This window comes from Leopardus geoffroyi, chromosome D2, assembly GCF_018350155.1.
Source record: "Leopardus geoffroyi isolate Oge1 chromosome D2, O.geoffroyi_Oge1_pat1.0, whole genome shotgun sequence".
In the NCBI taxonomy this organism is placed as follows: Eukaryota; Metazoa; Chordata; class Mammalia; order Carnivora; family Felidae; genus Leopardus; species Leopardus geoffroyi.
In genome coordinates, this window is record NC_059334.1 from 11,311,023 (window position 1) to 11,324,503 (window position 13,481).

Consider the following 13,481-nt stretch of genomic DNA (forward strand, 5'->3'; position numbering starts at 1 on the left):
TAAGACAGGTTTACACAGAAGCCTAGTAGCTCAAATTCAACCATGTTTTACTATTTACAAATATATTGTGGCAATTATGCAGAGAAATATTGCTAACTCACATTCAACGTATTTTGCCTTAGCTTCCTCTGTTATAGGAAATCAGAATTATAAAATGGGCAAATTAAATAATGACGATTCAAGTTTTTAAAAGATTCCTTACTTGATAAAAGGCATTATAAAACAAGTATAACCAGCAGATCCCCTCAAAAGAGGAGTTACACAGAGAAATGATCTCATTAACAGAGAGGGATGCACTTGTGGACAACAAATAGTTCTTGCCTAAGTTTTGAGAACTCTTCAGGGCTACTGGAAAGCAAAGGAAATGCAGTATACGGTATCAGACTTAGAAGAAATCAAACAAAAAAGTAATATGAGAGGACACCTACATAATGCTTAAGCCTTGAGAACTCTGTTTTGATCGCTTTCAATGGCTGGAGAAATAAGTCGTTTCTGCTATGTTAACTATTGGTCATCCAACTCATTTCAAATCCTAGTAAATAATTCTAACAGGTTCTCACAGACCGATCCTTGAAATCATCAGCAATGGTCCTAAAAGCTTTTCAACTGGGACAGTGGGAAAAATGAGCCTACCAACCCAGAAAAATAGATTTTCCCGAGGGAAAGACGATGAGGGGCATGACTGTTTATAGATACCTAGTATGCATACAGACGTACATAAAAATCCTAAGAATACACAGGCTAAGGGGCGCTGGGGTGGCTCAGTTGGTTGAGCGGCCGACTTCAGCTCGGGTCATGATCTCGCGGTCCGTGAGTTCGAGCCCCGCGTCGGGCTCTGTGCTGACAGCTCAGAGCCTGGAGCCTGTTTCAGATTCTGTGTCTCCCTCTCTCTGACTCTCCCCCGTTCATGCTCTGTCTCTCTCTGTCTCAAAAATAAATAAACGTTAAAAAAAAAAAAAAAAAAGAATACACATGCTAAGGTCAGATTCAAATTTGAGTCACTGATTAATTTTGTTTCAGATTTATAAGATTTTTAAATGATAAAAATTGGACTAAACTGTGAGAAAAAAATCACTTGGAATTAATCTGTCCCAAGAAGACAGACACATCTGGTGAACCCAAACAAAACAAAACAAAAACCAATCTGAAGGGTACAAATCCATAAATATAATGAATAACACCCTCTGCTCGCTGTACCTATGAGAGAGAACGGAATCAGAAATCAGACTGACCTATTTATTTCCATTTCTGCCAATTATTTTGTCTTATTTTTAGGAGGGATAATTTGAAGAAATTAAACGACTTTTCTTGCAGAGACACTATGGGGATAGTATAAAACATTCCAGAGAATTCCAAATCATAACATTTAAAAACAAATAGCATTGGAGATAATAAATTGAAATGGTCCATGAAAAAAATCACTGTAGGAAAATACAGTAGATGTCATTATGTTTCAAGGTCATATCTCAAATACTGAACATGCTTCTTCTGCATTACCTGCTCTTTCTCGCGATGACTTGGTATTGTAGATAGAGTAGACGTTATGTTTGTCGAGATGAGTTTCCAAAAATGCGACAGGAAAGGCACCAGCAAAAGCAGCAAGACATTCTCCTAATGCAGAGCGTTGCCTACAAGTGCAAAATGTTTGTTTTTTAGGTCTTCCAAGTGAATGAAGAAGTTACGCTAAAGGCAACAAGTTTAAAACTAACATTAGAGGGGCGCCTGGGTGGCTCAGTCAGTTAAGCGACCAACTTTGGCTCAGATCATGATCTCACAGTCCATGAGTTCGAGCCCTGCGTCAGGCTCTGCTCTGACAGCTCAGAGCCTGGAACCTGCTTCGGGTTCTGTGCCTCCCTCTCTCTCTGCCCCTCCCCTGCTCATGCTCTGTCTCTCTCTGTCTCAAAAATAAAAATAAAAAACATTAAAAAAAAATTAAAAACAAAAAAACTAACATTAGAGGGATAATAATCACGCAAATAATAAAAGTAACCCCCCAATCCAATTTCTACATTGCAAAACATCATCTGCTTTCAATAGCAAAGTCTCCACCATTTAAAAACAGCTAAACTGGGGCGCCTGGGTGGCGCAATCGGTTAAGCGTCCGACTTCAGCCAGGTCACGATCTCGCGGTCCATAAGTTCGAGCCCCGCGTCGGGCTCTGGGCTGATGGCTCAGAGCCTGGAGCCTGTTTCCGATTCTGTGTCTCCCTCTCTCTCTGCCCCTCCCCCGTTCATGCTCTGTCTCTCTCTGTTCCAAAAATAAATAAACGTTGAAAAATAAATAAATAAATAAATAAATAAACAAACAAACAAACAAAAAATAAAAACAGCTAAATTATCTGTTAGTTTAAAAAGAAGTTAAGGGTTGCATGGGTGGCTCAGTTGGGGGAGCATCTGACTTTGGCTCAGGTCATGATCTCACAGTTCGTGGGTTTGAGCCCTGCATCAGGCTTGCTGCTGTCAGCTCAGAGCCCGCTCCAAATCCTCTGGACCCTCTCTCTCTGCCCCTCCCTGCTTGTGGTCTCTGTCTCTCTAAAATAAATAAAACACTGGGGCATCTGGGTGGCTCAGTCAGTTAAGTGTCTGACTTCAGCTCAGATCACGATCTCATGGTTTGTGAGCTCCACCCCTGCATCGGGCTCTGTACTGACCCCTCAGAGCCCGGAGCCTGCTTCTGATTCTGTGTCTCCCTCTCTCTCTGCCCCTCCCCTGCTTGTGCTCTGTCTCTCTCTCAAAAATAAATACATCCATATTTTTGAGACATTTAAAAAAATACATAAAACATTAAAATTAAAGTTAAAACATTATAGACCAAAATAACAAGAAAAACCCTGTCAAATCCCCCCCATGAGTCTGGACATTTCTTTTGCTTTGCTTCCTTTCTTTACATCTTCTTCTTTTTTTAAACATAATGACCTACTGAGGAAGAATTCTTATTAGGTGAATAAATGCACTAATAAACATTAAAAAAAAAAATAAAGTAGTGATACCAACACACTAATATAATTTTCTGAAAATTTACTAAGTAATTTCAAGGTAGCTATGAAATATTAAGACATAATATATACCAAAAACTATTAATAACACTTAATATTGATTCATTGTTTTTAAGGAAAGGAAGAGGTTTAAGGAATCATTCTGGGATCAATTGATTCAGGGCAGTTCATGACCCATGGCTTCCCCTGCCAGTGACACAAATTCTCACTTTCCTGGGGCGCTTGGGTGGCTCAGTTGGTTGAGCGGCCGACTTCAGCTTGGTCATGATCTCGCGGTCCGTGAGTTCGAGCCCCGCGTCGGGCTCTGTGCTGACAGCTCAGAGCCTGGAGCCTGTTTCAGATTCTGTGTCTCCCTCTCTCTGACCCTCCCCCATTCATGCTCTGTCTCTCTCTCTGTCTCAAAAATAAATAAACGTTAAAAAAAAAATTCTCTCTTTCCCTTAGCTACCTACATAATCCAAGGATTCGCTGGCACATGTTTATTAAATGTAGGACAATATGAGTTATTTCAGCATATTATGACCTCCTGAAATTACTTTACATAAATATTTTACTTTAAAAGTCCATAAAATCTATCTAATTAAGAAAAGATCATACAATTCTCTTTGGTAGCTTTAAATTCCTAATGGAAAAATATATGACTACATAAAATTAACAATGCCTAATGGTTTAATGTTTTAATTAAAAATGACTAGACATTTAGTCAGCTAGGAGAAAATATCTCTTCATAGAATGACACCGAATAACTGAATAACACAGAGTTTAATTCAAACACTGAATAACATTTTATCACTAAAAATAATTTAGGATAGCAAGAAATCACAAAGGGAACAGGCTTTGATTCAGACAGACCTGAGTCCCAAACTTTTTCCTGATACTTGTATCACTTTAGGAAAATTACTCTCTTTCTGTTTTGCTTTTCTTACCTAAAAACTGGGATGCAGAATTGCAAAATTTCTGACACATAATAGGAGTTCAATAACAGTTTGAAAATAATGAGAATATACTTATTTAAGAATTTAATAGCCTAAAATGTTTCATATATGACCCCAAAGTAATGAATTCTCTTACATCTGACTGGACAAGTCCTTTTATTTTATTAATAATACATGTGAACTATTTAATAATTTACTTTAAAATTTTGATTCAATTAGTAATTCTCAGACCAACTGTGATTATTCGTATTTTGGAAATAGGTTTTTTATATGATGCTTATTAAGATACCTACATTTTTCTTAGTACAGTGACACTCTTTTATTTTTTCCAAGATATCTTTTACTCATCTTCCAATTTTCATTACAATTTTTTTTTAATGTTTATTTATTTTTAAGAGAGAGAGAGACAGAGTGTGAGGGGGGAGGTGCAGAGAGAGGGAGACACAGAATCCGAACCAGGCTCCAGGCTCCAAGCTGTCAGCACAGAGTCCAACACGGGGCTCAAACTCACAGACCATGAGATCATGACCTGAGCTGAAGTTGGACGCTCAACTGACTGAGCCACCAGGCAACCCCCGCCAATTTTCATTTTTATACTCTCCCCAAATGACTTTATAACTGCAAGAAAAATAAAAAAAAAAGTATCTTTTTTAGATCCTAACAAAAGAATCCCAAAGTTTATCAAGGAAAAACCAGAGGTAAAAAGAATAACAATGAGAGCACTGCTGAGGTTATGAGAGAGTTTGGATTACCAGATACTACAATGTATCATAAATGTATCATATGTTATGATACAATGTATCATAATAATTCAGGCTACATGGTACTGTAGATCTAATAATTTAGAAAGTCAAATAACAGAACAAAATAGAGATTCTAGAAATATAACCTATTTAATCTATTACCACAGTACAGAATGAAGGTCTTATTTTAAATCAGTAGATAAAAGAAATATGTAATAAATCATTCCTTTGGGAGGAGGTTGGGGGATGGGTGAAATAGGTAAAGGAGATCAAGAGGAATAAACTTCTAGATATAGATCGCAGAGATGAAAAGTGCAGCATAAGGAATACAGTCAATAATTTTGTAATAATGTTGTGCTGTGACAGATGGCAACTACCCTCAGAGTAGTCAGCATGGTGTAATAGAGGGAACTGTCCAGTCACTAAGCTGTGCACCTGAAACTAATATAACATTGTATGTCAACGACATTTCACTTAAAGATAAATACTTTCCACATGGAGGATGGTTTTAAAATTTTAATTTGAATTCTACATAACACCTAAAAAGAAACATGAAATTCAGATTCATTTCCAGTAAATTCCCCTCTTACTCCAGAGATGATCATTCCGGACATTCACTACTTTCCTCGAACTTCTTACATTTCTTTTCTCAATCATCACTTGGCTGAGGCATATTTCATTCAGAAAAATGGAAGCCAGGAGACACACACCTATTTATACCTGACTTACCTACTACCTGCTTTCTGTTGAATGGAGGAAAGTTCTGCGTGTCAAAACGTTCTAAAACATACATTTCCGAACACCCCATGTCATTCTCTTTATTGTGTGCTTACTGACCCATGATAAGCTGCCAATATTACATTCTTCACTTTACTTGTTTTGTTTTTTGTTCCTCATTAGGTCTAAGGTCTTTGAGAGTAGGGATCTATCTTGCTCATTACGGTTGTTATCACAGAACCTGGTGCTTACTACATTTTTATTGAATGAGTAAAGGATTAAAAAGCTAAATGTAAACAACAAAAAGAATGAAAAACCTAAAAGAATAAGTTTTTTTTTAAATGTTTATTTATTTTGAGAGGGAGAGAGAGAGAAAGTGCAAGCAGGAGAGGGACAGACAGGGAGACAGAGAATCCGAAGCAGGCTCCAGGCTCTGAGCTGCCAGCACAGAGCCTGATCCGGGGCTCGGACTCACTAACTGCGAGATCATGACCTGAGCTGAAGTCGGAGGCTCAACCGACTGAGCCACTCAAGTGCCCCAGAGATAAATATTTTAACTTCTAGCTGTTATGAGTGTGGTATCACTTTTCTAAAAATATTAAACTAAGAAGAATAAACACACATGAAATAATTGACAGATTATATAAAAAAAAATTCCCAGGTCATAAGATATTATCTTTACATAGTTTCATATAGAAGCACTATAAAGCTATAAAAATGCTATAAGTCACAAAGATGGGAAAAAGAACAGGCAAGAGATTAATATTTGCTATAAATAAAATGGTTTTAATAGATAAAATTCATTACTAATCAGTAAAATAACGCATTAATAGAAAAATGGACAAGAGATATGAAAGGCAATTCATAAAATAAAGAAAAATGGCAGAGTAAACACAAAACAATGGATGAGAAGTGGGAGTTACAGAAGTGCCTTTGAAATTAACATTGGAGGGACGCCTGGGTGGCTCAGCCGGTTAAGCGTCCGACTTCACCTCAGGTCACGATCTTGGCAGTTGACGAGTTCCAGCCCCACATCAGGCTCTGTGCTGATGGCTTGGAGCCTGGGGCCTGCTTCCGATTCTGTGTCTCCCTCTCTCTCTCTGCCCCTTCCCTGCTCATGCTCTGTCTTTCTCTGTCTCAAAAATAAATAAACATTAAAAAAAAAAAATTTTGAAATTAACATTGGATCCCATTTTTAACTATTGTATTTTTAAATAGTAAAAAGAATAATAATCAGAAATGAGGAAAATGTGAGGAAACAAAGCTTTTCTTGTAAAACTTGACAGTGTCAAGTGAATCAATTTTCTGGAAAGACAGTGAGATGTTATCATGATCCTTTAATATATGCCTATTCTTTAATCTGTAACTAAAATAAATAAACTGAACTATAACTAAACTGAGACAATAACTAAACTATAACTAAAACAAATAAAATTAAATATATATAGGTTTTATATATATTTAAATATATATACATAAATAAATAGAAAACTATGAACGGAGATTAACATTATTTATGGAAATGAAAAAAACATTCATTTTTCAAAAATGAGGTAACAATAAATTATAAAACTCCCTCAGTATAAAATATTTGAAGCCCTAAAAAATCATATGAAAAGAGATTAACTGAAAATATAGGTAGGGGCGCCTGGGTGGCTCAGTCGGTTAAGCGTCCGGCTGTTGACTTTGGTTCAGGTTAAGATCTCATGGTCCGCCATTCGAGCTCCCCATCAGTCTCTGCGCTGGCAGCACACAGCCTGCTTGGATTCTCTCTTCCTCTCCCTCTACCCCTTCCCTGCTTGTGTGCTCTGTTTCTTTCTCTCTCTCAAAATAAAAAAAAATAAAGTTAATAAAATACGTGTTAAAGAAAATATAGGTAAAAAAAATTCACAGTGAACTCAGTTGCCCTTTTATATGGATTAATTGTTCTAGCTCTATGTAGTTGCCACCCTATTTTAATTATGGATGCTTTATTTTTTATTATCTTTAAAAAAATATTTATCTTGAGAGAGAGAGAGAGAGAGAGAGAGACAGCATGAGCAGGGGAGGAGCAGAGAGAGAGGGAGAGACAGACTCCCGCGCAGGCTCTGCACTGTCAGCTCAATCTCGGGAGTGGTGACATCATAACCCAGAGTCAGACCCTTAACTGACGAAGCCAACAGGCACCCTTCCTTATTGATGCTTTGTAAGTTTTAACAGTTGGTAGGCCAGATGAGTGAGTACTCTCGCATTACCTTTTCCTCTCTCAAGATTTTATTGGCTAGTCTTGTGAGTCATTCTTTCAAATGAACTTTCAAATGAATTTCCCAAATTTCAATAAAAAACAAATTTCTTAAAAAACTTTAAGAAAGAAAACAAACTTTTTTTAAATGTTTATTTTTGAGAGAGAAAGAGACAGAATGCGAGGAGAGGAGGGGCAGAGAGAGGGAGACACAGAATCCGAAGCGGGCTCCAGGCTCCAAGCTGTCAGCACACAGCCCGATGCAGGGCTTGAACTCATGAACCATGAGATCATGACCTGAGCGGAAGTCAGATGCTTAACTGACTGAGCCATCCAGGCACCCCAAAGCCCAAATTTCTGCTTGAAATTGTATCGTAGTAGATGAACTGGGGGAGAATTTACAACTTTTCAGTATTATTCCATTAGGATATCCTTTCACTGATTTATTTCATCAGTCTTCTCGCCGAATGTCATTTTCTTTAGTCTAGCCTTTAAAAAAACTGCCGTCTTTTTCTTCTCTTTTTCACAGAAATCTTTTTTTTTTTTTAATTTTTTTTTTAACATTTATTTATTTTTGAGACAGAGAGAGACAGAGCATGAACGGGGGAGGGGCAGAGAGAGAGGGAGACACAGAATCGGAAACAGGCTCCAGGCTCTGAGCCATCAGCCCAGAGCCTGACGCGGGGCTCGAACTCACGGACCACGAGATCGTGACCTGGCTGAAGTCGGACGCTCAACCGATTGCGCCACCCAGGCGCCCCCAAATATCATAATCAGTGAGCTTTTAAAAGTAAGATTTTTTCTAATGTTTATTTATTTTTGAGGGAGAGCACGTGCATGCAAGCAGAGGAGGGCCAGAGAGAGAGAGGGAGACAGAACCCCAAGCAGGCTTTGCACTGTGAGCGCAGAGCCCCGATGCAGGGCTCGAACTCGCCAACTATGAGATCATGACCTGTGCCGAAATCAAGAGCTGGATGCTCAAGCAACTGAGCCACCCAGGCGCCTCAAAAGTAAGATACTTTAAAAAAAATTGTTTTGACATTTATTTATTAAAAAAAAGTTTTTTTAACGTTTATTTATTTTTGAGAGAAAGAGACAGAGCATGAGTGGGAGAGGGGCAGAGAGAAAGGGAGACACAGAACTGGAAGCAGGCTCCGGGCTCTGAGCTGTCAGCACAGAACCCGACGCAGGGCTCGAACTCACGGACCGCGAGATCGTGACCTGAGCCGAAGTCAGACGCTCAACCGACTGAGCCACCCAGGCGCCCCTCACAGAAATCTTTTTACTGAAGTTGCAAGTGACCTCTTATTTTAAAATTCAGTGGGACACCTGAACTTGACCTGTCCACATCATCTGAAGATCTCTTCATCTTGAATGCGAAAACATGAAAAAGAAAGCTGGTTTTAATAACTGCCTATATTCATGCTTAACTTGCTTTTCAGATACATACGAGGAACTCTTCTAGCAGATTCCTTCATAAACTGGACTCATAAATGCTGTGTTTAATCTTTACATTGAATATGGTCTTCACCATTAGTGTTTTACTTTTTTTTTTTTTTTTAACATAACTTGATCGACTTTTATTGTATCAATTCAAATTTAGCTTAAAGATTGTTCAATTACTCCCAAGGAATTCAATATGTTGATCTCGTTGTTTAGTGTGTAACTAAGGAAAAAATGATAAAGCAAAGACTTGAAATAAATGGTTGTAACACTTGAAACAGATATTGACACAAAGTTAGTTTTAAAACCTTACCTTTCCACATAAATACTTTTGCTGGTTCCCAAAGCATATAAGCTAGTCAGAATTCTATAACATGACACCTGTACATCTTCCACTAAGGAAAAATAAAAACAGAACAAAAACACTTGTTATTTATACACTGTCGTAAGAAATTTTAGAATAAAACCAAAATTCCATATTGAGGGCATACTTATGTTTTAGCATTTTCAAAAAAAATCAAAATTAGGGGTGCCTGGTTGGCTCAGTCGGTTAAATGTCCGACTTCAGCTCAGGTCATGATCTCGCAGTTCGTGAGTTTGAGTCCCACGTCGGGCTCTGTGCTGACAGCTTGGAGCCTGGGGCCTGCTTCAGAGTCTGTGTCTCCCTCTGTCTCTGCCCTACCCCTGCTCATGCTCTGTGTCTCTCTCTCTCAAAAATAAATAGACATTAAAAAAAATTGTTTTTAAAGCAAAATTAGAACAAATAGATATGTAAAATGAAATAAAAAATTATTTCTCAAACAAAATGCGTTTCTTTAAGGAGCTGAAAGCATTCTACGGAATGGACTATAATTATTCGGAACATTCTCAGGAACATTTTAAGAATACTTTTTCTGTAGATGGAAGGAAAAAGGATTTCTTCAAGAATAAAATTAAGCACAAGAATATTTGGGAAGGTCAGGCAGATTGTGTCTCCTGTTTTGAAGGTATATAAAGACTGTGTCTTTTATTTTAACACCTAAGTGAACAATAATGAGAGTGTTGGAGGAGGTCGTGAGTTACTTGTTTTTGACCTGACATTCAAGGCATCGGGAAGCCAATCTTCTAGAGAAGCCAGAAACTAAAATAAAACCTTATAGGTGATCTATGATCCGATAAGGCATGTTTAAAAGGCAAGAAAGAAAATCTAAGAACCTTGGATTTCTAATCCCAGCTCTTCTAGTATTTCCTGGAGAATGTACCATGACATGAATGGAGAAATCATCCTTGTCCTCCAGACCCGGTTCCGTGTCCACACTGCACTGCAGTGCTCCTACAATGGTTCAAGGACATGTGCCGTGAGGAGCGGCTGTGTTATCCACTGAGTAACACAGTGGTTTTCACACACAGCCGTACTTCACTGGGAGACCCACAAGGTGGAGAGTCTGAGTAGGCATGTCATTAAGACCCACTTAACAAGGGCTTACATCTCTCACGCTCAACATCAGTAGGAGAGTCGGAAATTGGGACAGGTCACGTACCATTGTGTTTCGCATTGCTATTAGCATTCTGGATATTTTTAATAATTATGGAAATCTATGCAAAAATAGCCGATTACATCCATAAAAACAGACCAAAACCTACAAATAGAAAGCGTGTGAGCCACTGTAGTAGGCCAATTGTTTAGCCACGGACTCTGTCAGAATTACAGCTTGTAGAACAACGTGCACTGACTCAGACATAATTGGAAAACAATGTTGCACATCCCGTGATCAAACTGCATTAGAAAAATTCCATGGAAAGAGGGAACAGAGAAGCAGCAAAATTTGGAACCTGCACTTGAACAAGGTAGAAATGACTGCCCACCACCACTACCTTCCTGGTCCCTTCTGTGAATGCATGTGATTCAGTGATCTACCTCTCTAAGAATGGTTTCTGTAACTGTCAACCGAATGTTCCGGGGGCAAAAAAAAAAGAGTGCATTTCAATGGATAAGCAGCGCTTGATGGGGCTTTTACAATTTCTCATTGTACTATTAGATAGTGAAAGTCTAAGTAATAGGTTTACATACATATTAGATCTTCTCCGAACTGATGCTGGCCAATATGCTCAAATAATGATGACAGCATTGGCAACAGAGCCACCGTGGTATAATTGATAATCTGAGTAACACCTTTGGGTTGGTTTCGGGTGTGGGTGAACTGGCCCTGCTTGAGATTCTCCATCGTCTTCTCCAGGTCCTCCGCCGCATTGTCCAGAAACGTTCTGAGCGCACTTTTAACACTCTCCAGGCCAGTCTTCATGACGGTCCTAGCAATTAGAGAAGGGAGAACAGACACCTTGCAAAAGGACCAAGTGGAATAGAAACAACACATGCTTCTACTTTGGTTACTTATCCGTGACTTTCACTCAGCCAATTACTTTAATTCACCCTCAATAAACTTTTTCAACGTACTTGAATTTACAGTAATATATTGCTCCATGAATGCATAACCTTTCCCAAATGTCTTCACCGTCATCTTAACGAGGGCCCAGATCAAGAGGCAGCGCTCATGCTCTGTATTTTCTAGCAATTTTGAGTATTTGTCTCATAATGAGCAAAACACAGGTTTTGAGCCAGCTAATCCCCAAACCCAACACAACCGAAACGGTTTCTGAGGCAACGGCTGTGAAAGAAACATTGAATCCCTGCTACACCAAGTCATTAAATGATGTAAATGTTTTAGGAGTGCAGTGTAGCCATGAGCTAAATGAGCCTCTAAAGGCTGAACTTTGTACAGAAGTGACCCCCTAATGCCACTATTTCTAGTAGGAAATGAAGGGATCTAATAGCATCTACTTTTTTCATTCATTATACGAAACACCTCAAGTAAAATTTTAAAGGCAAAAATAAAGAACCCGAGAGTATCATGGGATATTCTCTGTAGGAGACATGGAGGAATTTTTATTTAGATCTATCCTGGATAATAAGTGAAATAAATGTATGACTTAAAGGCTGAATCAATCCTGCGAGATACACGGATTTGGTATTTAGGCAAACGATTGGGTTTCCAGTCCTGTGGCTGGGAGGGCGGAGTAGGAAGTACACGGACTTGGGAACTGGCCTACTTCCACAATCTTAAGCTTCACTTCGCTCATCTGTAAAATAACAATAAAGCTCATGTCCTTATAAAGCTAAATGTTACCACAAGTGTGGAACACAAGTTACCACACCTAGAAACTACTGAGACCTCTGAAGTTGCAGCTTACCATCATCTTTACTGGACATGATACATTCCCGCTTCAACCTTCAGTTACATACCTAGCTGCTACAGACATTGCTTGAAATTTAAATAACGATATATATACATATGATCACAAAAATAACAGAAGGCCGTTTATTAGTAATTTACAAAATACGTTTTCACCCACAAGTGTTTATTACAATTCCAAACACTGAAATCAAGAGACAAGGAATGTCTTAATATTCTTTTAAGTGTAGCACTACTGTGCTCACTTAGACAAAAACGTATCCATTTACCTTGCATCCAAAGTCTGACCCAAAATATGCAGACAGTTGACAATTGATGTGGCATCATTTCCTAAAGAGCAAACAAAATGCTATATAAATTGCCCGGAGGATTTCTCAGCGACCTTTTCTGCTAATATTTGTGTACCAAAAATTAGTCAACAGTACAACCCGACAGTAACTCAATTAACAAGATTTTTTGATAATCAAGTTTAAAATCATGCGGTTTTTCTGCTCGAAAGTGGTTATGCAAATGTAAGTAGAAAAGCAATAAAGCATGTTTCATCAAATAGCTGACATACTCAAGAAGCATTCAAAGCACTGTGCCAGGCTGAAGTGTTTTAACTGAACTCTTCAAATACATTCACCTCCCCATATTGGCTCATCTTCCTCCTAAGTCATAATGTGTATCAACTTTTTAAAATCGGCTCATATCCTTTATGAAACGAGATGGGCTAAAAGTCCCATAAATAAATTGAATTCCTTTGCAATTACCCAAGCGTCTCTGCTTTCTTATTCCATTCAACTGCATTAGGATGAATTCTTTTGCCCAAGTGTTTTTGGCCTTCGGTGAAAACGAGCCACCAAACTATCACGTAAATAAGCATCAGAAGCTGAAGAAGTTAAATCCTACCCTTCTCAGATATTTGAAATGGGGATGGCTTTTCTTGAAAGATGACATTCACCCATTTTAACTGTGTATTTTACCAGAAAGTACAAAAATAGGAATTATGAATTACTGTACCCATTTTACTTTGTGATGAAGATACATAATAGCAAATAAATAAAATGATGAATCCAAAGTTACAAAGTAATTTGGCCACTCACAATACAGCTTGCCATTATTGCTTCCTCATTTTATAGTTCCCTATTTATAATACATAGAGTCATTTCCCGGGTCCTGAGGTCTGAATGTACATTTTTAATAACATTTGAGTAT

At 38.3% G+C, this 13,481-nt stretch overlaps 1 protein-coding gene across 9 annotated transcripts in view; it reads right to left on the minus strand.

The window, feature by feature from the left end:
* Positions 1–13,481, minus strand: part of RYR2 (ryanodine receptor 2) — a 762,307-nt gene that overhangs the window by 139,888 nt on the left and 608,938 nt on the right. For all 9 annotated transcript variants that reach the window (XM_045437236.1, XM_045437235.1, XM_045437229.1 and 6 more), the window contains 4 exons: positions 12,554–12,614; positions 11,105–11,343; positions 9,368–9,449; positions 1,498–1,628 (listed from right to left, as the gene is read on the minus strand). In XM_045437236.1, coding sequence (XP_045293192.1) covers positions 1,498–1,628; positions 9,368–9,449; positions 11,105–11,343; positions 12,554–12,614 — 513 coding nt within the window. The remainder of the gene's footprint in view (positions 1–1,497; positions 1,629–9,367; positions 9,450–11,104; positions 11,344–12,553; positions 12,615–13,481) is intronic.